The sequence below is a fragment of the Mesoplodon mirus genome, assembly GCF_964341445.2.
Source record: "Mesoplodon mirus genome assembly, chromosome: 4".
NCBI lineage: Eukaryota > Metazoa > Chordata > Mammalia > Artiodactyla > Ziphiidae > Mesoplodon > Mesoplodon mirus.
In genome coordinates, this window is record NC_138979.1 from 184,210,953 (window position 1) to 184,227,050 (window position 16,098).

A 16,098-nucleotide genomic window follows, 5' to 3' on the forward strand; every position below is an offset into this window, starting at 1 on the left:
AGATTAGCAGTGAGCCTCGCTCACTGAGAAGTCAACCAGACAAGGCGGTCCTGAGCCCTGCGCAGAAATCCCCCAGGCTGAGCTCTGGAACGGGGGACGCGATTAGAAGGGTGCCTTGAGGCTCTGCGGTGGGAAGAAGCCACTGCAGTCAGTCACTCGTCCAACATTTCAGTGTCTGCTCTGAGCCAGGCCTGTGCTCCTGAGCACATGGTGCAGTGCAGGGCTGGGAGAGACGGAGGGGAAATAGCACACACACACCCCACCCCCGCCAGCCAGCGGAGGGAAGCCCTCGCCAGGTGTTGGCTGCTCGCTGGGGCACGGCTCTGCCCCGCACGGGCCTAGCGTCCTGACTGTGTCGGCGCGTCTGCCTCCCTTGCGAGGCTGGGGTCTGTGTCCTCTCCTTCTCAGGCAGTGCCACCACGTGAGTGACTGCATGAACACCTCACATCCCGGTGGACGGGTTACGTGTTTCCCAGTCTAGGAGGTTGAGGCTCAATGTGTTTAAGTGGTTTCCTCCAGGCCGCGTGCCTGGACCCTGGACGTGGCCCCAGCTCTCGTACCTGCCCTCCTGGCCCAGCGTGGGTCCGTCGGCCGGCACAGTCTCCAGGCTCAGCTCAGAGTGGTTGGCCCCGTGCTGCCCCGGGGGTTTTTCCTTCTGCCTCTCGGCTCATCCTGCAAAGTCAGTGAATTCTGTCCAGCTCAACAAATCTCTTGAAGTAAAGTGAAATGTAGTTTAACACCACTTAAAAAAGAAAAAGGAAAGACAAATCAACTTTCAAGCCCAGGCTGGGAAAGAACCAGCTGCAGTGTCGGGGGGAAACCAAGGAGTCGGGGACGGGGGTGCACGTGGGTCGTGGGCCTGGGCCCTGCAAGCGAACGTGGGCCCCGGGCTGCCCTGAGAGTGTCCTGGTGGGGGGCCTCCTGTGCCCTGCTCGGCCCACTGCTGGAGTCACAGGTCGCCTTCGGAAGTCGTAGTTAAGAGGTTCCCTGACCAGTTGGCTCACATTCCAACTGGAGAGACCCAGTCATGGTGAGGGGACTGAAGCCAGGCCACGAGTCAAGGTCAACCGAGTCGAGGGAACAGAGGCTTATGTCCTGAGGTGGGGGAGATGCTGGCTGACAGCAGGGCCATCCACAGCCTGCCAGGGCCGCCTGGGCCCAAGGGGACTGGACTAAGGAGCTGGGTGTCAGCTGGGACGGGGGGGCACGGGCGGGGCCTGCTGCCGGGACGCTGCGGGATGGGGGCCACTGAGCGCCCTCCCAGCCCTGAGGCGCTTCATCCATGGCATGAACCGACAGAGGCTGGCCGGAAGCCCTGGGAGCGGAGCAGCTCGGCGGAGAAGCCCGTGTCCTCCTTGCTGTCCAGGTGAGCTGCCCCGGGAAGGCTGGCCCTGCGCCCGGGTCGGTGGGCCCAGGCGGGCCCAGGCGGGCAACGGCGCCAACTCACCTCTCTGTTCCATTCCGTTCCACCGCGCAGAACCCCGTCTGTGGCCAAGAGCCCCGAAGCTAAGAGCCCCCTTCAGTCGCAGCCTCACTCTAGGTACCGAACAGCCCCGCCTCTGGGGCCTCCTTTGTCCCCTGCCCGTGACTAACACCCCGGATCCCACCCGTGTCCTGTCATCTAACAGTCGGCTCTGGGAAAGGGTGGTCTGTGCTTCGTCAGGGACAGGGCGGGCCAGCTGCTTCCTGTCTTCTCCTAGACAGAGGGCCCGAGGCCAGGGGAGGGGAGTGACTGTCCAGAGAGGCAGCGAGGTGGAGCCGGCATCGAATCCCAGCTCTGGCCTCGCTAACTGTGACACCGGGCAAGCCAGGGGACCTCTCCGAGCCTCCACTCCTCCCCCATGCCACAAGGAGGTCTCTTCATCCCTCCCGCACAGGGTGGCCATGTGTGGACAACAGCTGGACACAGGAAATCTTCAGCAGCCCTGGCTGCATCCCGGGGGCTGGCCCAGCGCCCCACCTCCTCTCCTTCCTCTGCCTTTTCCCCAGAGATAACGCTGACCATATTTCCCAAACCAAAAGCTGATGTGATAACAGGATGGGTTGTTTGAAACTGAGGTCGCCCAAAAAATCAGAGAGACAGTCACACAGTAACTGTGGGCCAGTGTGGCCTGAATTTGCAGGCTTCTAGAATCCGTACTAAGAAATGTCTTCAGTGCTCATCACAAATTGAAGGGGAACAGCCCAAATCCCAGAGCAGGTGGAGTTTGAGCCTGGTCTTGCCAAATCAAACAAGGTGGCCAGAGAGAGCTCCAGCCGGCCCAGCAGGAATGGCAATGACAGATGCGGGTGAACGGGGATGAGGGCTCTCGGCGGCAGCCAGGGTTTGTGGAGGGCCTTTGTCAGCCAGGCTCTGAGCTGGGCCCTGCAGGTCCCTGCCTGCGAGGAGCTCATTTTCCTGTTGGAAAGGCCCGTAAATAAGACAACTGTGAGTTCTGAGAGGTGCTCTGGGGGAGACATAGAGGGCCGTGTGGTGGACGGTGCCGGGGACAGGGCTGCTTTAGCGAGTGGGCCTCTCTGAGGTGGCATTTGAGTTGACCCGGATGAGAGGGAGCCTGCCCCGTGGAGATTGTGGGGACGGCCCTCCAGGCTGAAGGAGTGGTTAAGTGCTAAGGCCCTGAGCCTGCCACCAGCCTGGCAAGTTCAAAGAACAGAAAGCAGGCCATTGTGGCTGGCAAGTGGTCGGACGTGGGGAGGGCAGAGGGAGGCACATTTAGAGGGGCAGGAAGGAGCCGCATGGTGAGAAGTGTGGATTTTATTCTGTGTGCGGGCCCCAGTCTCCGAGCTCTGAGCAAAGGGCGCCGCAATGCAGTCGCTCTCTGGGCAGCTTCCTCTGGCTGTGAAGCGAGAGGTGGACCGGAGCTGGGCGGGAGCCAGAGCAGCCGGGCAGGCGAGGCGGCCGGGGCTGACCTGCACCTCCCAGCAGAGCTAGCTGCTTCCTGGTCGTGGAGTAAGGACGGGCGGCCATGTTCTGAGTGGCCAGGCGCCCCTCACAGGGCAGGAGCATTGTCCAGGGCATTCCCACACGTAAGAGGGCTCTCCGGCTCCAAGCCAGAGCGCTTCTCCAGACTCACAGACGGGGTGGGTGCCGCAGGGCTCACAGAGCTGTCGGGGTCACCATCGGGGGGACTGTCCAGGTCTGCAGATGGGGGGACCGAGGCCCAGAGGGGTGAAGCGGTTTGTCCAGGTGACCGGAAAATTGCTCTTGGAACAGGGACTTGAAACTACAGGATGGGTGTGACGGACGGATCCAGGGATCTCAGGCCAGACCTCTTTCTGCATCAGGACCCAAAGTTACTTACAGACTCAGTCAGGACCACATTTGTTGAGTCTCTTTATTGAGTTCATCCAGGAGGGGTGCAGGAGCACTTTCTTTTTCTTTTCTTTTTTAACCCAGGTTTGTGCACTGGACCACTAAAATTTTATTTACATAGCATTCAGTGGTTTTTTTTTTTTAAATCCAGTTTTATTGAGATATAATTGACATCTAGTGTTGTGTAAGTTCAGGTGTACCACACTGTGATTTGATATATGTGTGCACTGTAAAGTGATTACCACAGTCAGGTAAGTTAACTTGTCCATAACCTCACACAGTTACCATTTTTTGTACGTGTGTGGTGAAAACTTTCAGATCTACTTTCTTCGCTCCTTTCAAGCATATGATACAGTATCGTTAACTGTAGTTACCGTGCTGTACGTTACACCCCCAAGAGGGAACCCACCTTATTAGCGGAAGTGTGTGCCCTGGGACCACCTCCACCAGTTGCCGCCACCCGCCAGCCCCTGGCAGCCGCGAGTCTACGCTCTGTTTCTGAGTTTAGCCCTTCTAGGTTTTACATATAAGTGAGGTCATGCAGCGTTTCTTTTTCTCTGTCTGGCTTATTTCACTTAGCATAATGTCCATGTTGTCACAAATGGCAGGGTTTCCTTCTTTCTTGTGGCAGAATCCTCCATATGTAACTGGTGTACATATGTACACGTGTGTGTACATACACTCACGCACACAGATACAGACGTGACGTCTTCTGTCTCCGTTCATCTGTCCGCGGGCCCTTGGGTTGTCCCCATGTCGTGGCCGTTGTGAATTTCGCTGCAGTCAGCATGGGCGTGCAGCCGTCTCCTGGGACAGTGATTTCATTCCCTTCGGCTGTGTACCCAGAGGTGGGATTGCTGGCTCGTGTGGTCGTTCCGTTCTTAATTCTTTGAGGCCCCCCCACACTGTTGTCCATCGCGGCTGCACCAGCACTTTAGTTGTCATGCTTGTTCTCCTTCACTGTGGCGAACACCAGCCCTCGATTTCCCCAGATGGACCTAATCTGTACCGTGACCCCTGGTAGCCATGCCAGTCCGCCAGGTCGATGTCTGTCCGCCAGCTGTCACGTCCACGATCCCTGCAGCTGGCTCTAGCCACATCATTTCCCTGAACCTGCCTTTCTCTCCACGTGGGGACAGAAAGTGGATCCAGAAAGTGTACCCTCAGCACCACGGTCCTGCTTTGAAAGGCCAGGTGGTTAGCCGAGCGTTTGCCAAGATTTCCTCCCTCCTCCCTTCCTCCTCCCTCCTCCGTCCTCCCGTGCTTCCCTCCCCTCCTCTCTTCCACTGCTGGGTCTTTAGTTCCCCGACCAGGGATTGAACCTGGGCCCCGGCTCTGAAAGCAGCAGGTCCTAACCACTGGACCGCCAGGGAATTCCCTGCCAAGATTTTCCAGGCAGGATTCATGTGCAAGAGACATTAAGTTTCAAACCAGGTAACCTTAGTTCAGAAGCGTCAGAGAAGGACTGTCCCCAAAACTGAAACCTTTGCCTGAGAAGAGCAAAAGCACATCCAAGGACGTTTCCTGAAGTAATTACACACCAGAGCCGATTACCAACACCAGGGACACGTGTTTGTGTCGGAAGTGGGTGCCTTTAGGATGTTGAGTGTTTAAGATTTTTGCAATTTTGTCTCGTATTTGATGCCGTCATTACTGGTTTTCCCCAAGCCTCCGTCTAGCCAGCAGCGTAGACCCTCACACTGAGGACCGGCTTATCGGGGTCCCTTTCCAGGGGAGGCAGCATGTGACGCTGTCTGCGTACGTGGCCGCTTCTGTGTGAGAGCTGTCAAGTCAGAAGACCCCAAGTCCTGACTGACGCTTGGGTTGGGAAATACGGTCGCAGTATCCGTGAGCCCCTCTTGAGGTGGAGACAGGGCATTGGAGTCCTTTTCAGGTAGCTAAGGAGCGGCCGGAGGTAAAAGCAGAAAGCGTTTGAAGGACGACGGGAGAGGGCAGGGCTGGGCCCGCAGCGGGGAGGCGCCGGGGCGCCGCTCAGCCTGCCAGCACGGGGGGCGCCTGCCGGGCCCCAACGCCCACCTGAACGCACCCTGCCGCCCTCTCCCCAGGATGAAGCCGGCGGGAAGTGTAAACGACGTGGCCCTGGATGCCTTAGATTTAGAGCGGATGAAACAGGTGAGTGTGTCCTTTCCGGAGAGGCTGTGAAGGAGCCAGAGGCTGGGGACTTCTCGGGGCTGCGTGGACAGGCAGGCCCGCCCAACAGGGCCGCACATGGCTGCCAGCAGTCGGGAGCCGGCGGCCGGGGGAGGGGACACGCGTAGCATCGGTCCCCCTGCCCCTGTCCTCACCAGGAAAAGGCTCTGGGCGCTCCCGGCCCGCCTCTGGGGCTTCCCCTTCCGGGCACCCCGGCTCCTCCAGAGTATTTCTCAGGCGTGGGAGGGTGTCCCGTCTCCCACTCACACACCCTGCCCCGGCTTGGGGAGAGAGCCGAGAACACGGGGGGACGTGGGCCGGGGGAGGGCTGTGGCGCTGCCCCCCGGCCGAGGCCACTCCTCCTCTGCTGTCTGTCTCTTCACTCCGAGGCTCTCCTCCCACCAGGAGATCCTCGAGGAGGTGGTCCGCGAGCTCCACAAAGTGAAGGACGAGATCATCGACGGTGAGTAGAGGCCCCACCCCCGCATCGCCCTGAGCCGGGGCGCACCCAGCCTCCTTGAAGAGGGAGGCCTGCCTGCGCCCAGGGCGGCCAAGCCAGGGGCCAGGAGGGTCCAGCCAGGGAGGCCGTGCTGGGCCAAGAGGCCTGGGCCTTGGACCGGCATGGGGGCGGGCGTCCCAGCCAACACCACCCTCCCGAGTCTCTGAGCACACTGAGGCCCAGACGGATGAAGCGCCTTGTCTAAGGACGGGCACGCCCTGCTGGTCCGCCGCCTCAGTCTGAGGCTTCGGCTCCCCCAGGCTCCTTCCCAGGATTAGCCTGTGGGAGGAGAAAGATCCGAGGGTGCGTTCCCAAGCCAGGAGCAGCCCTGAGTTATCTGTTGCTTAGCTCAGCGTCTGTGGACTTAGATTCCTTTTTTTATTCTGCCACTTCTGATCACTGGGTTTGGGGTTATAAGGGTGACCACTGCCTTCCCAGAGGTTTAGGGGTCCAAGAAGCCGCAGAGTTATCTATGGGCCTGACCTAGTTCACAGCCTGCTTGGCCTGGCCTGGGGGAGCAGGCACGTGGCTCCAGAGGCAGGGCCTCCTCACAGTGAATCACATCCGTCCTTCCGGTCCCCACCGGAGCCTTTGATACGGCCGGCTCAGATCTGGAGCCAGAGGAAAAGGAAAGGTTCGGGCAGGGCTGGCTCCGCCCAACAGAGCAGTGAGGCACAGCCTGGCGCCCACACCCCTCCCCATACCACCTGGTGGGTGCTGGTGGCCGAGGGCCGCCAGCCGTGGGAGAGAGAGGCGGCTGGGAACCTGAGCGGGGTGCCAGCAGAGCCGGACCCCTGCGCAGGGCTGGGTGACAGCCACACCCCGTCCTTGACCCAGCGGGAGAGCGCTCAGTTCCTGTTTGCCCAGTCCCCCCACAGGCCTGGGATGGGCAGATAAGGAGTTAATGAATGAAGAGAGAGACAGCGGAGCCAGAGAGGAGACGCAGACGCCAACTATTAGCCCTGCTCTAGTGCTGGGCGCTTCCACCTCAGGAGGGCTGCTTGTGTGGCCCCAGGGCCAGGGCTGGTGTGCGGCCCGAAGCAGGGCTGCCAGCCAGCGAGCGAGCAGAGGGCACAGGCCTCGACAGAGGGAGCCAGTGGGTATGGGGGGCCCCCGTCTCTGCACCTGCCACAGCGGCCGCGGTGGACGCAGCCTCTGGGGCGGGCGGCTGAGAGGCCGGGGGAGATGTGGGCCATGGGGGGGCCCCTGGAACCCTCGCCTCGTTCCCCTGCTGCTGGAAACGGCCCGGCCCTCAGCTCTCTCTCCTGGCCTTCGGCTCCAGGCCCCCTGGGGTCTGTCCAGGCAGAGGCTCAAATCTGGGGGGGGGACTCTAAGAAGGGGGAGAGGAGGGGAGAGCCCCTGCCCCCTCCGGATGGGGCGAGCCCAGGCCCGGGAGGCAGGCCGTGGGAGCCCGCCGCCCTGCTCGAGGTCACCGACCTGATGCTGCCCCTGTGGGCGGGGTGGGGGGGTGGGGGGCTGGCCTGTTCTCCGACCAGAGCTGGGCTGCCTGCCGGCCCCTTACCAGCTCGTCCTCTGACGGGGAAGGGGCAGTGGTACCCTCGAGGGACTGCCAGCTCACGAGAAACGGCCGACGAGACCCACAGAAGGCTTTGCTGTCACCCCGGAGTCGGCCGGAGCCCGCTGCGCTGCTTGACCTCTGGCCTGTGGCTCGTGACCTCCGGAGGCCTGGGCGGGCAGCGGGGCGGCTCTCGGGAGACAGAGCGGGGCGGACACCAGGCAGGACCTGACCAGGCCGGGGGGCGGTGCCTGAGCCTCCTCTCCCGCCCTGTCCCCTCAGCCATCAGGCAGGAGCTGAGTGGGATCAGCACCTCGTAGGTCGCTCGGCCCCCGACGCCGCCCGAGACCCGGTCCAGCCGAAGGCGGGGACAGCAAGGAACCCAGCGCCCCAGGCCTCCAGCACACACGAGCACTCACTGAAGCTAGGATGTGCTTCGTTTAAAAGTCTTAACCTGTGATAAAATATTAAAATGAGGAAAAAAGTTCAGCTCCTGGATTTTTTTAGATTCAACCTGACACAGCACACCAGGCCTATCGCCTTTTTTTGTATTTTATATTTGCCTATTTAAGTGTACATTCCTTTCGGTTTATAGAGAAGATACCCGAGTCGGTCACGCGCCTCGCTAGATGGTTTCAAGTTTTCTCCTAGGTGCCACCGGGAGCAGCGGCCGCTTCCCCGCGGCTCCTTCCCAGCGTCCTGGTGGTTGGGGTCCGTCCACGCACCAGGCGGTCTGTGTCCACGTGGTAATAAACGCTTACCGTCCACACCCCGGCTCCGACTCGCTCGCTCTTGGTGGCTCCCGGCCGGGGAGGCCTCTTGGGGGAAGGGCCCATGGCAGTGGCGGCCGTGGGTGCAAGGCTGGGCCGACTCAGACGCGAGGGGGGACGGGCCGCTGAGCCGCGCAGCTCAGGCACTGCCGGCGGGGGGCCCAGGAACCGCCCCCCGGGGCCTCCTCCAGGGAGACGGGCCCTGGGTGGCACCTGGAACGTCAGCGGGGCCGGGAGGAGGCGCCACCTTAACCTCCCCCGCCGCGCAGAGGGGCGCCGCATGACTGCATGACTCGGGCCCAGCGAGGCGGGCAGGGAAGGCCTCGGCCCTGCCCCACGAGTCTCCTGCAGCCCCCAGAGAGGAGCTCAGGTCCCCGCCTCCGCGGCAGGAGGGGCGGCCCGGGTGCCCCCTGAGGCCCTTCCCAGCATTTCTCAGACCGCGCGAGGCCCCCGTTGCAGCCAGAGAGGGTCTGGCTGTCCACCTTGGCGACTGCTGCCCCTGAGCCAGGAGTGAGGCCCCAGCCAGTGGAAAAGCTTTGGCATCCTGTGACCATCCCACAGGCACCACGGCACAGTATGCCCAGGTGCTGGCCCAGCCGTCCTCTGGGGGCCACGGGAGGAGGGCCCCCAGTCTGGCTCGTGACAGTGGGACTGTTTTCTGGCCAGGCTCTGGACACACCGTCTCAGTGCTCCCAGCGACCCTGGGACACAGGAATAGGGCTGTTCTGCCGGTTGGGAGGTGAGCGGCTTTAACCCACAGCTCCAGGAGCCACTCTCCCGGGCTCCTTCCGCCTCCCGCCCGTCCAGGAATCCTGTCGCCTCAGGGCCTCGGGGAGGGAGTGCTGGCAGGTGGTGAGGGGGTGCTCCCCTCTTCCTGGGCAGCTCCCTCTCAAGAGGGTTGTGCCAGACCCCTGCCCTGGGCCCACCTTCGGCTCTGGGTAAGGCCCAGCCCTGACTGTCCCATCAGCAGATAAGCTCACTGGCGGACACAGAGAGCTCGCGAGGCTCAGCTGGGCTCTCTGGGGCTCCCCTGGGCCCAGGCCAGCCTGTGTGCACAAGGAGGGGCCACCTGCCCAGGCTCACAGCCGCACTGCCCTCCCACAGCCAGCCCAAGGGCCTCTTCCCCAGGCCATCTCAGTGGTCAGAACACCCGGGGACAGGACTGCCTGGCACATGCAAGGCCACTCCCAGCCCTGAGCAGGAAGTCCTTGCTCCGCAGCTGCCCGGTCTCAGGCACCTGAGACCTTCCTCCCCTCCCAGCTGTGCTGTGCCTTCCTCCCAGCCCTCCCTCTCCCGGGCCAGCTAAGGCAGCCCCGCCATGCCCGCCCCTAGGCCGTGGTCCTCGGCCTCCCCAGCCTCACGGCTCCAAAGGGAGGCCGTCTTTGCCTGGCCGCTTCCTCTGGCAGGGAGGGCCTCACCCAGGCATCCCTCCTGCTGCCCGCGTGCCTCTGGAAGACCAGGACCCACACCCCGACACAGCTCCTGGGCCAAGGCGCTGGCGCCAGCGATGCCTCCCCACCTCTCAGCTGGGCCATTAGCCCTCCGCACCGTCCAGACGAGCCACATCCCGCTTCGCAGAGACACCGAGGACACCAGCCTGCTTCCGTCAGAGCCCTAGCTCGCTTGGGCAGTCACCCATCGGTCCAGCCGCCTGTGCCCCCGCCATCTGCCTGCCCTGTGGTACCCGTTCTCCTCAAGCCCCCCGTCTGAGCTGGTGGGGGTGAGGGCCCGAGGTGCAGCAGGAACTCGGCAGGCGTGGGGCAGGGACGGGGGGGGTGGGCAGGGTTGTGGCGGGAGCGGGGACGTGGCCCGAGGACCGCGTGGATCTCTGCCCTCACCCCCAAAACTGGCCACTCAATGACAGGGCCCCCGGGGAAGGCTAGCCCAGAGGGAGGAGCATGGCCTCACCAGGAGCCGAGTCCACTCCTGGGAAGCGCCATCTGTGGACTTGAAAACATGTGCTTTAATTTAGGGCGTGGGCACGCCAGAGAAATCAGCTCCCTGGGCACAGGGCACCCAGCGCCAGGCCTGAAAGGGAGGGCCTGGCCTGCGGTCACCAGTCCACGTGCACACCAAGCTTCTCCAGGCTGCCACCCGTGCTTGCTGTCTCCAGGCGTGGTCTCGGGACTCCAGGGGGACAAGAACAGCAGCCTAGGGTGCGGGAACCAAATGCAGCCAAACCAGTTCTGGGCACTACACGCCCTGGGGACAGGTGATGGCCAGCCCTGCAGCAGGTGGGCGGGGTGAGGACAGGCAGCAAACAGAGAGCACAGGCCCTGCTCCCGCCGGGCACTGAGGCGCAGGCAGCAGGGCCAACGAGCAGCAGGGTCCGTGCACTCAGGGCGCCTACCATCGGGCTCACAGGCCGTCCTCCGCCAGCTTGCACACCCGCTTCACCCTGGCGTAGGGCCCCAAGGAGTCCTTGGACACAAAGTCCCAGAGCACCTTCACCCACGAGTAGTGCTGGGGCAGGTGGTCGTAGTACTCGGGCGCAATCTTCCGCACCTGCGGAGAGGGCACGTGGGTCAGAGGCGGCGCACAGGCACGTGCACAGCCACAGGCGCACGTGCGCGCACACACATGAGCACAGACCACATGAGCGCACAGACACACGTGAGCACACAGACCACGTAAGCACACACGAAACCCTGTCACCTCCCAGGGTACCCGTGTCCAGGCCAGCCGGGCAGGAGGCCACCCGGCGCTGCCCGAAGGCGGAGGGGCCATTCGCCGGGGCCACCAAGAGGCGCTGAGGCCCCTGCCCCAAATGGGGGTGAGGAGTTAAAATGCACACACCCCCTCCCCGGAGCCCACACCCCGAGTTTCTGATCCAGGAGCCTCGGGGTGGCCGAGTCCTGCTGAACCAAGATCACGTCCATTCACCTCGGCCCGGCGTTTGGTGCCCTCTCGGACCTGCAAACCCCTCTGACCTTGGCTCCCACCATCCTCCCACCCCGTCGCCCTCCTGCCAGCCTCGGGACTTGTCATTTCCCCCTCCAGCTCCCTGCCCCTCTCTACACCTGACACCCTCAGCCCGCCTCCTCCAAGAAGTGCTCCAGCCTCAGCACCTACATCCACACCAACTGCAGGGGAGGCCTCCCCCTCCCCCCACAGAGGACGCACCAGGTGCACAGGGCCTGCCTTATAACTGAAAAGGGGGGCCTAAGGGGGATGAGGTGACACGCACGGCAGGAACAGGGAGCCTTTGACTTGGCCTGGGAGAAGGAAAGGCTCACAGCTGGCAGCAGCTGCGTCTGCGAGTGTCCTGGGTCAAGATTCTGGCTCGGCTGCTTCCTGAGTCGGGGGCCCCTGCTCCCTGAGCCTCTCCCTTCGCATCCATGAAATGGGTGTGATGGGCTTGAAATGCTGCGTAGGCTTGTAGTGAGGCTTCGGTGAGATGGTGCCCGGCACAGAGCAGGACCTCAGTACCATTGGGCGTGGGGGGGGGGTGCCTGCACAGCCAGGGTGGACACACAGGCTGTCAGACTCCAGAGTCACGTGGGCCACGGCACAGACACCTGCACACCCAGACCAGTGCTCACTTGCACTCCGGCACACGAGTGGGTGAACATGCACTCGCAGACAGGCACATATGGACAGGCACACCCAATCACGTGCAGGAATGCGGGCACAGACACGCACGAACAGTCTCGCACACTCAGACACCCTTCCCACCACCACAATCTCCAACGCCCTGTGCGCGGTCACTTCTGCTCTAACCGACCAGTGCCAGACCGGAACAACGACAACAACTCCTCCGCCTCCCGCTCCTCCCTCCCCCTCCTCCCTCCCCTCTTCTTTAGAAATTCTCCAACCCAGGTCTCCCAAGACAGAGGCGCCAGCCCAGGGGCTTCCACTCTGAGGCAGCTCGGGCCAAGCCCCTTGGGTCACAAAGGGCAAGGGCCATCCTGTCCTCTCTGCCATGAAGGGGCCCCTGAAGGGTCACAGGACAAGAAATGCGGAGGGACAGGGTCAGGAAGGGGAGGTGCTTCACTTGCAGTATCGTTACTGCTGCTCCATTTACAGAAGAGAAAGCTGAGGCACAGAGAGGGCAAGCGGCTTGCCCCAGGACACACAGCCAGCCAGTGAATAGCATAGCTGTGCTCAAACGGGTTTTCATTAAACCAAGAAGCCTGAACTGTAAAATGCCCCTTGAGCCCCTGCCCCGCAACCCCCCCCGAATTCACCTTCCTCTTCTCCAGCCAGGCACTCCGTGTGCCAGGTGGCCTTTCCTTCTGCCCTGGGGATCCCAAGTGAGCACATAGCCATCCCGTGATCAGCACGAGAGAGAGGCCAGAGTGTGGCCCAAAGCCCTCCCCGGGTTCCCCCACGTCCCGCTAAGGTGCCATCGCAGCCCTGCGACCATGGCCACATACCAGGGGCAGGTTGCAGCCCGGGATGCTGGGGAAGTCGTGATGCTCCATGTGGTAGCCCACGTTGAAGGTGATCCAGTTGAGGGGCCCATAGTAGGAGTAGGTCTCGTGGCCCTTGAGGAACATGTAGTGCTCAGCCACAAAGTGGCCCGAGATGGGGTGCAGGCCCAGGCCCAGTAGGGAGCTGGCCAGCAGGTAGACCATGGGCTTGAGCCCCCAGAGGGTGAAGATGGTGGCGTTGGCCGCCAGCTGCGCCAGGGCGTTGAACACCTCCATGCGGGTCATGGCCTTGGGGTGCACGCAGAGCGGCCGCAGCGAGTAGAAGAAGGGCTGCAGCGCCAGCCAGAGCAGCTTGCGGGCCGGCGTGCAGAAGAGCCAGCCCTCGAGGCGCGTGGGCACGTCCACGTCCAGCCCGTCGCCGCCCAGGTAGCGGTGGTGATCCACGTGGTACTTCTTGAAGGAGGAGGCGTAGGGCACACCCAAGGGCAGGTTGGCGAAGACGGCGAACCAGCGGTTGTGGGCAGGGTGGCCCGTGCCGAAGGCCGTGTTGTGCGAGATGTCGTGGATGGCCAGCGTCAGCGAGTGGTTCACGCAGCCCCCGAAGGTATAGGCCCAGAAGAGCAGCCAGCGCCACGCCAGGCCCCGCACCAGCCAGCAGGCCAGCAGCTGCGTCAGCACCATCCCCAGCACGAGCCACTTGAGATGAGGGTCCGGCCGCATCAGGGCCTTGATGGCCGGGTACTTGGCTGCAGGGAGGACCGGGAGAGAAGGTGAGGGGTGCGCTGGCCGCGTGGTCCCAGATGCATGCTTCCCCTCCTCCCCCCTTAAATTTTTCCTGCCGTCTTCCCTCCCCCTCCTTTCCTCCACCATCCATTAAGCCCCCAGGCAGTGACACGGAGAGTCGCTCTAAGATCTGGCACTGGGCTTTGGGCCTCGAAGCAGCCTCGCCTGTGCTCGTGCCGAGGGAGGCAGGCAGACCCGTCTCCCCCCACCACCCAGGGGGCTCTGGGGAGACTCCCCAGGGTGGGGGTCTTTGTCACCAGCCTAAACAAAGAGCAGGCGTCAGCAGGGGCCACAGAAACATAATTCCCGAAATCAAAGCAGCTGCCGAGCGCTACAGGTTCAGTGCACGCGGTGCTGCGTCCGGTTGCTTGGTTGCTGCGGGCTTCCAGGGAGCCCGAGAGCCACAAGCAGACCCTTCGGGGCCCCTGGGAGGGGGCAGGGCGGCTGGGGGAGGGGAATGTGGAGGGCTCTGGCTTTGTCTTGGGTGTTTCAGTTCGTAAAACAAACAAGATCTGAAGGAAATATGATAAAATGTTGAATACGCTTATTTTGGGTGGTGGGTGTTTGTTATAGTATCTTTTGTACTTTTCTGTATTTTGTTTTACAGAAAAGGAAAAAACAATGGCAGTGGGAGTTGCCCAAGCAGGGAGGGCCTTCCCAGCCGAGGAGGAGCAGCCGGAAGAGAACAGGGTTGGGTGGGGGCCTTGGGGCAAGAGAGCAGTGCCTTCTAGAAACCTCTGCTTGGTGGGAGGGGGCTGGCAGGCTTAAGGATGGTGAGGCAGCTGGTGCTGTATCCAGGGGCACGGAGGGACAGGGCCGGGGGGCATCACATGCTCAAGGGGACAGTCACCCTCCCACTCCAGGTCTGCTGTGTCCCTTGGTTCCCCGGCAGAGGAGACAGGCCCTCAGGTGGAGCCAGCATCCTGACACAGGGATTGGGATCCAGGCCGGCGAGGGCAGGGCTCATCCCAGGCACCCTTAGGACAGTCAGTACCTGTCTCCAGTGCCTTCAGTGTCCACCCCTCCTACCCATCCAGCAGCTGGGTGGCCTCAGGCTGGCCTGTGAAGAGGGTGTCCAGGGCTGCAGCAGAGGCTGGGCCCCAAATGGAATCGGCCAGGCCAAGGTCAAATCCTGGCCTACGCTTCCCTCCTAATGACCCAGGAAGTCGCTGCCCTTTTGTGCTCAGAATGGGAAGCGTGTGACAGGGCTGCCTTCTTCCTCCCAGCCCAGAGAACTTTCTGTCAGAGCCACCCAGCAATGGAACAGGCTGCTTCATAGGTGGTGAGCTGCCTGTCCCTGGGGGTATGCAAGGAGAAACACAACAAGGGCAAGGACTTCTGCCCCAGAGGGGAGACTCAGGCTCAGAGTCTTCCTGCCCAAGCTATGGTGGTGCCACAAGCCCATCTCGAGGTCAGTCTTGATCTTGCTGTGTGGCCATGGTACATTCCCACCCTCTCTGGGCCTCTGTGTCCCAGTGTGACACAGTGTGGGCAGGATGTGCCTCACAGGGTATGTGTTCCACATACCGGTCCTGCAGCCTGATGGTGGGACAGCCTGCGTCTGCTGGAGATGCTGGGGTGGGGGGCGGTAGTCGGGGTCCCCACATCCTAGAACCTCTGCCCAGGAAGCCCACAGAATCTCCCAGGCAGCACTGACACCCCTGCTATCTACACACCAGCACTCCCACCGAGCCTTCACCTCGTCTGGCGGCTACGGTGGTTTTGGCTCCAACCAAGTGAGCAGTGGTGCTATACAGCCCTCAAGACAGCCTGCTTGGGGGGGTGGCCAAACCTCACACCCCTACCCCCCACTCCAGCCTCCTTCCCCCTACTGCTGGGGCCACCCGCCAGGCTTCCAAGCTCGGCAAAACTGCCTGGGCCCTTTGATCCCGGGAGCTCTCCCCAAAGCTGCCGAGGACACCACCTAATCAGGTCCCGAAGGATGGTGGTCACAGCACAAGTGTCAAAGCAGAACTTGGGAAAGAGCAAGCAAGCCCAGGCCTGGCAATAAACCTCAGCCCTGATTAACAGGGGCCCAGGGGGCCACAGCATCTCCAAAGGGGTTGGAAGGGAGCAGCGTTCAGAAAGGGTTCAAATTCCAGCTCTGGATAAGGGTTATAAGAATTATAAGAGGGTTATAAGGGTTACAAGAATATATAAAGATCTCCTACAACCCAAAAACAAAGACAAGCAACCCAATAAAAAATGAGCAAAGGACTTGAATAGATATTTCTCCAAAGATGTGCACCTGTTTCTCTAAGCACATGAAAAGATGCTCACCATCTCAGCAACCATCAGTCACCAGGGGTGCAGTCAGCCCGACAGTGATATCCCACCTCAGAGCCGCTAGGACGGCCAAACTCAAAAAACGGAAAATAGCAAGTGCTGACAAGGCTGCAGAGAAATGGGGGCCCTTGTTTGTATGTTGCTAGTAGGAATGGAAAATGGTGCAGCCACTGTGGAAAACAATTGGGTGGTTCCTCAAAAAGTTAAACATGGAATTACCATAAGACCCAGCAATTCCACTGCTAAATATATACCCCAAAGAATTTAAATCAGGGACACAAACAGAAACTTGCATACCCACGTTCACAGAACTACTCACAATAGCCAGAAGGTGGAAACAACCCAAGTATCTGTTAACTGATGAGCAGTTAAACAAAATATGGTCTCTCTACACAATGGAATATTAT

General features: G+C 61.5%; 2 protein-coding genes across 7 annotated transcripts in view; one reads left to right on the plus strand and one right to left on the minus strand.

Moving 5' to 3' along the window:
• Positions 1-7,968, plus strand: part of EVL (Enah/Vasp-like) — a 167,289-nt gene extending 159,321 nt beyond the window's left edge. For 3 of the 4 annotated variants that reach the window (XM_082619260.1, XM_082619258.1, XM_082619259.1), the window contains exons 10-14: positions 1,300-1,366; positions 1,478-1,540; positions 5,380-5,446; positions 5,870-5,927; positions 7,762-7,968. In XM_082619260.1, the coding sequence (XP_082475386.1) occupies positions 1,300-1,366; positions 1,478-1,540; positions 5,380-5,446; positions 5,870-5,927; positions 7,762-7,799 (293 nt within the window). In that variant the 3' untranslated portion in view covers positions 7,800-7,968. The remainder of the gene's footprint in view (positions 1-1,299; positions 1,367-1,477; positions 1,541-5,379; positions 5,447-5,869; positions 5,928-7,761) is intronic. The other variant, XM_082619261.1, reaches the window with a different exon arrangement.
• A 1,614-nt stretch (positions 7,969-9,582) lies between these two features.
• DEGS2 (delta 4-desaturase, sphingolipid 2) overlaps positions 9,583-16,098 on the minus strand; it is a 64,949-nt gene continuing 58,433 nt past the window's right edge. For 2 of the 3 annotated variants that reach the window (XM_082617222.1, XM_082617220.1), the window contains exons 2-3: positions 12,626-13,368; positions 9,583-10,754 (exon numbers count right to left, since the gene is read on the minus strand). In XM_082617222.1, coding sequence (XP_082473348.1) covers positions 10,608-10,754; positions 12,626-13,342 — 864 coding nt within the window. In that variant the 5' untranslated portion in view covers positions 13,343-13,368 and the 3' untranslated portion in view covers positions 9,583-10,607. The remainder of the gene's footprint in view (positions 10,755-12,625; positions 13,369-16,098) is intronic. The other variant, XM_082617221.1, reaches the window with a different exon arrangement.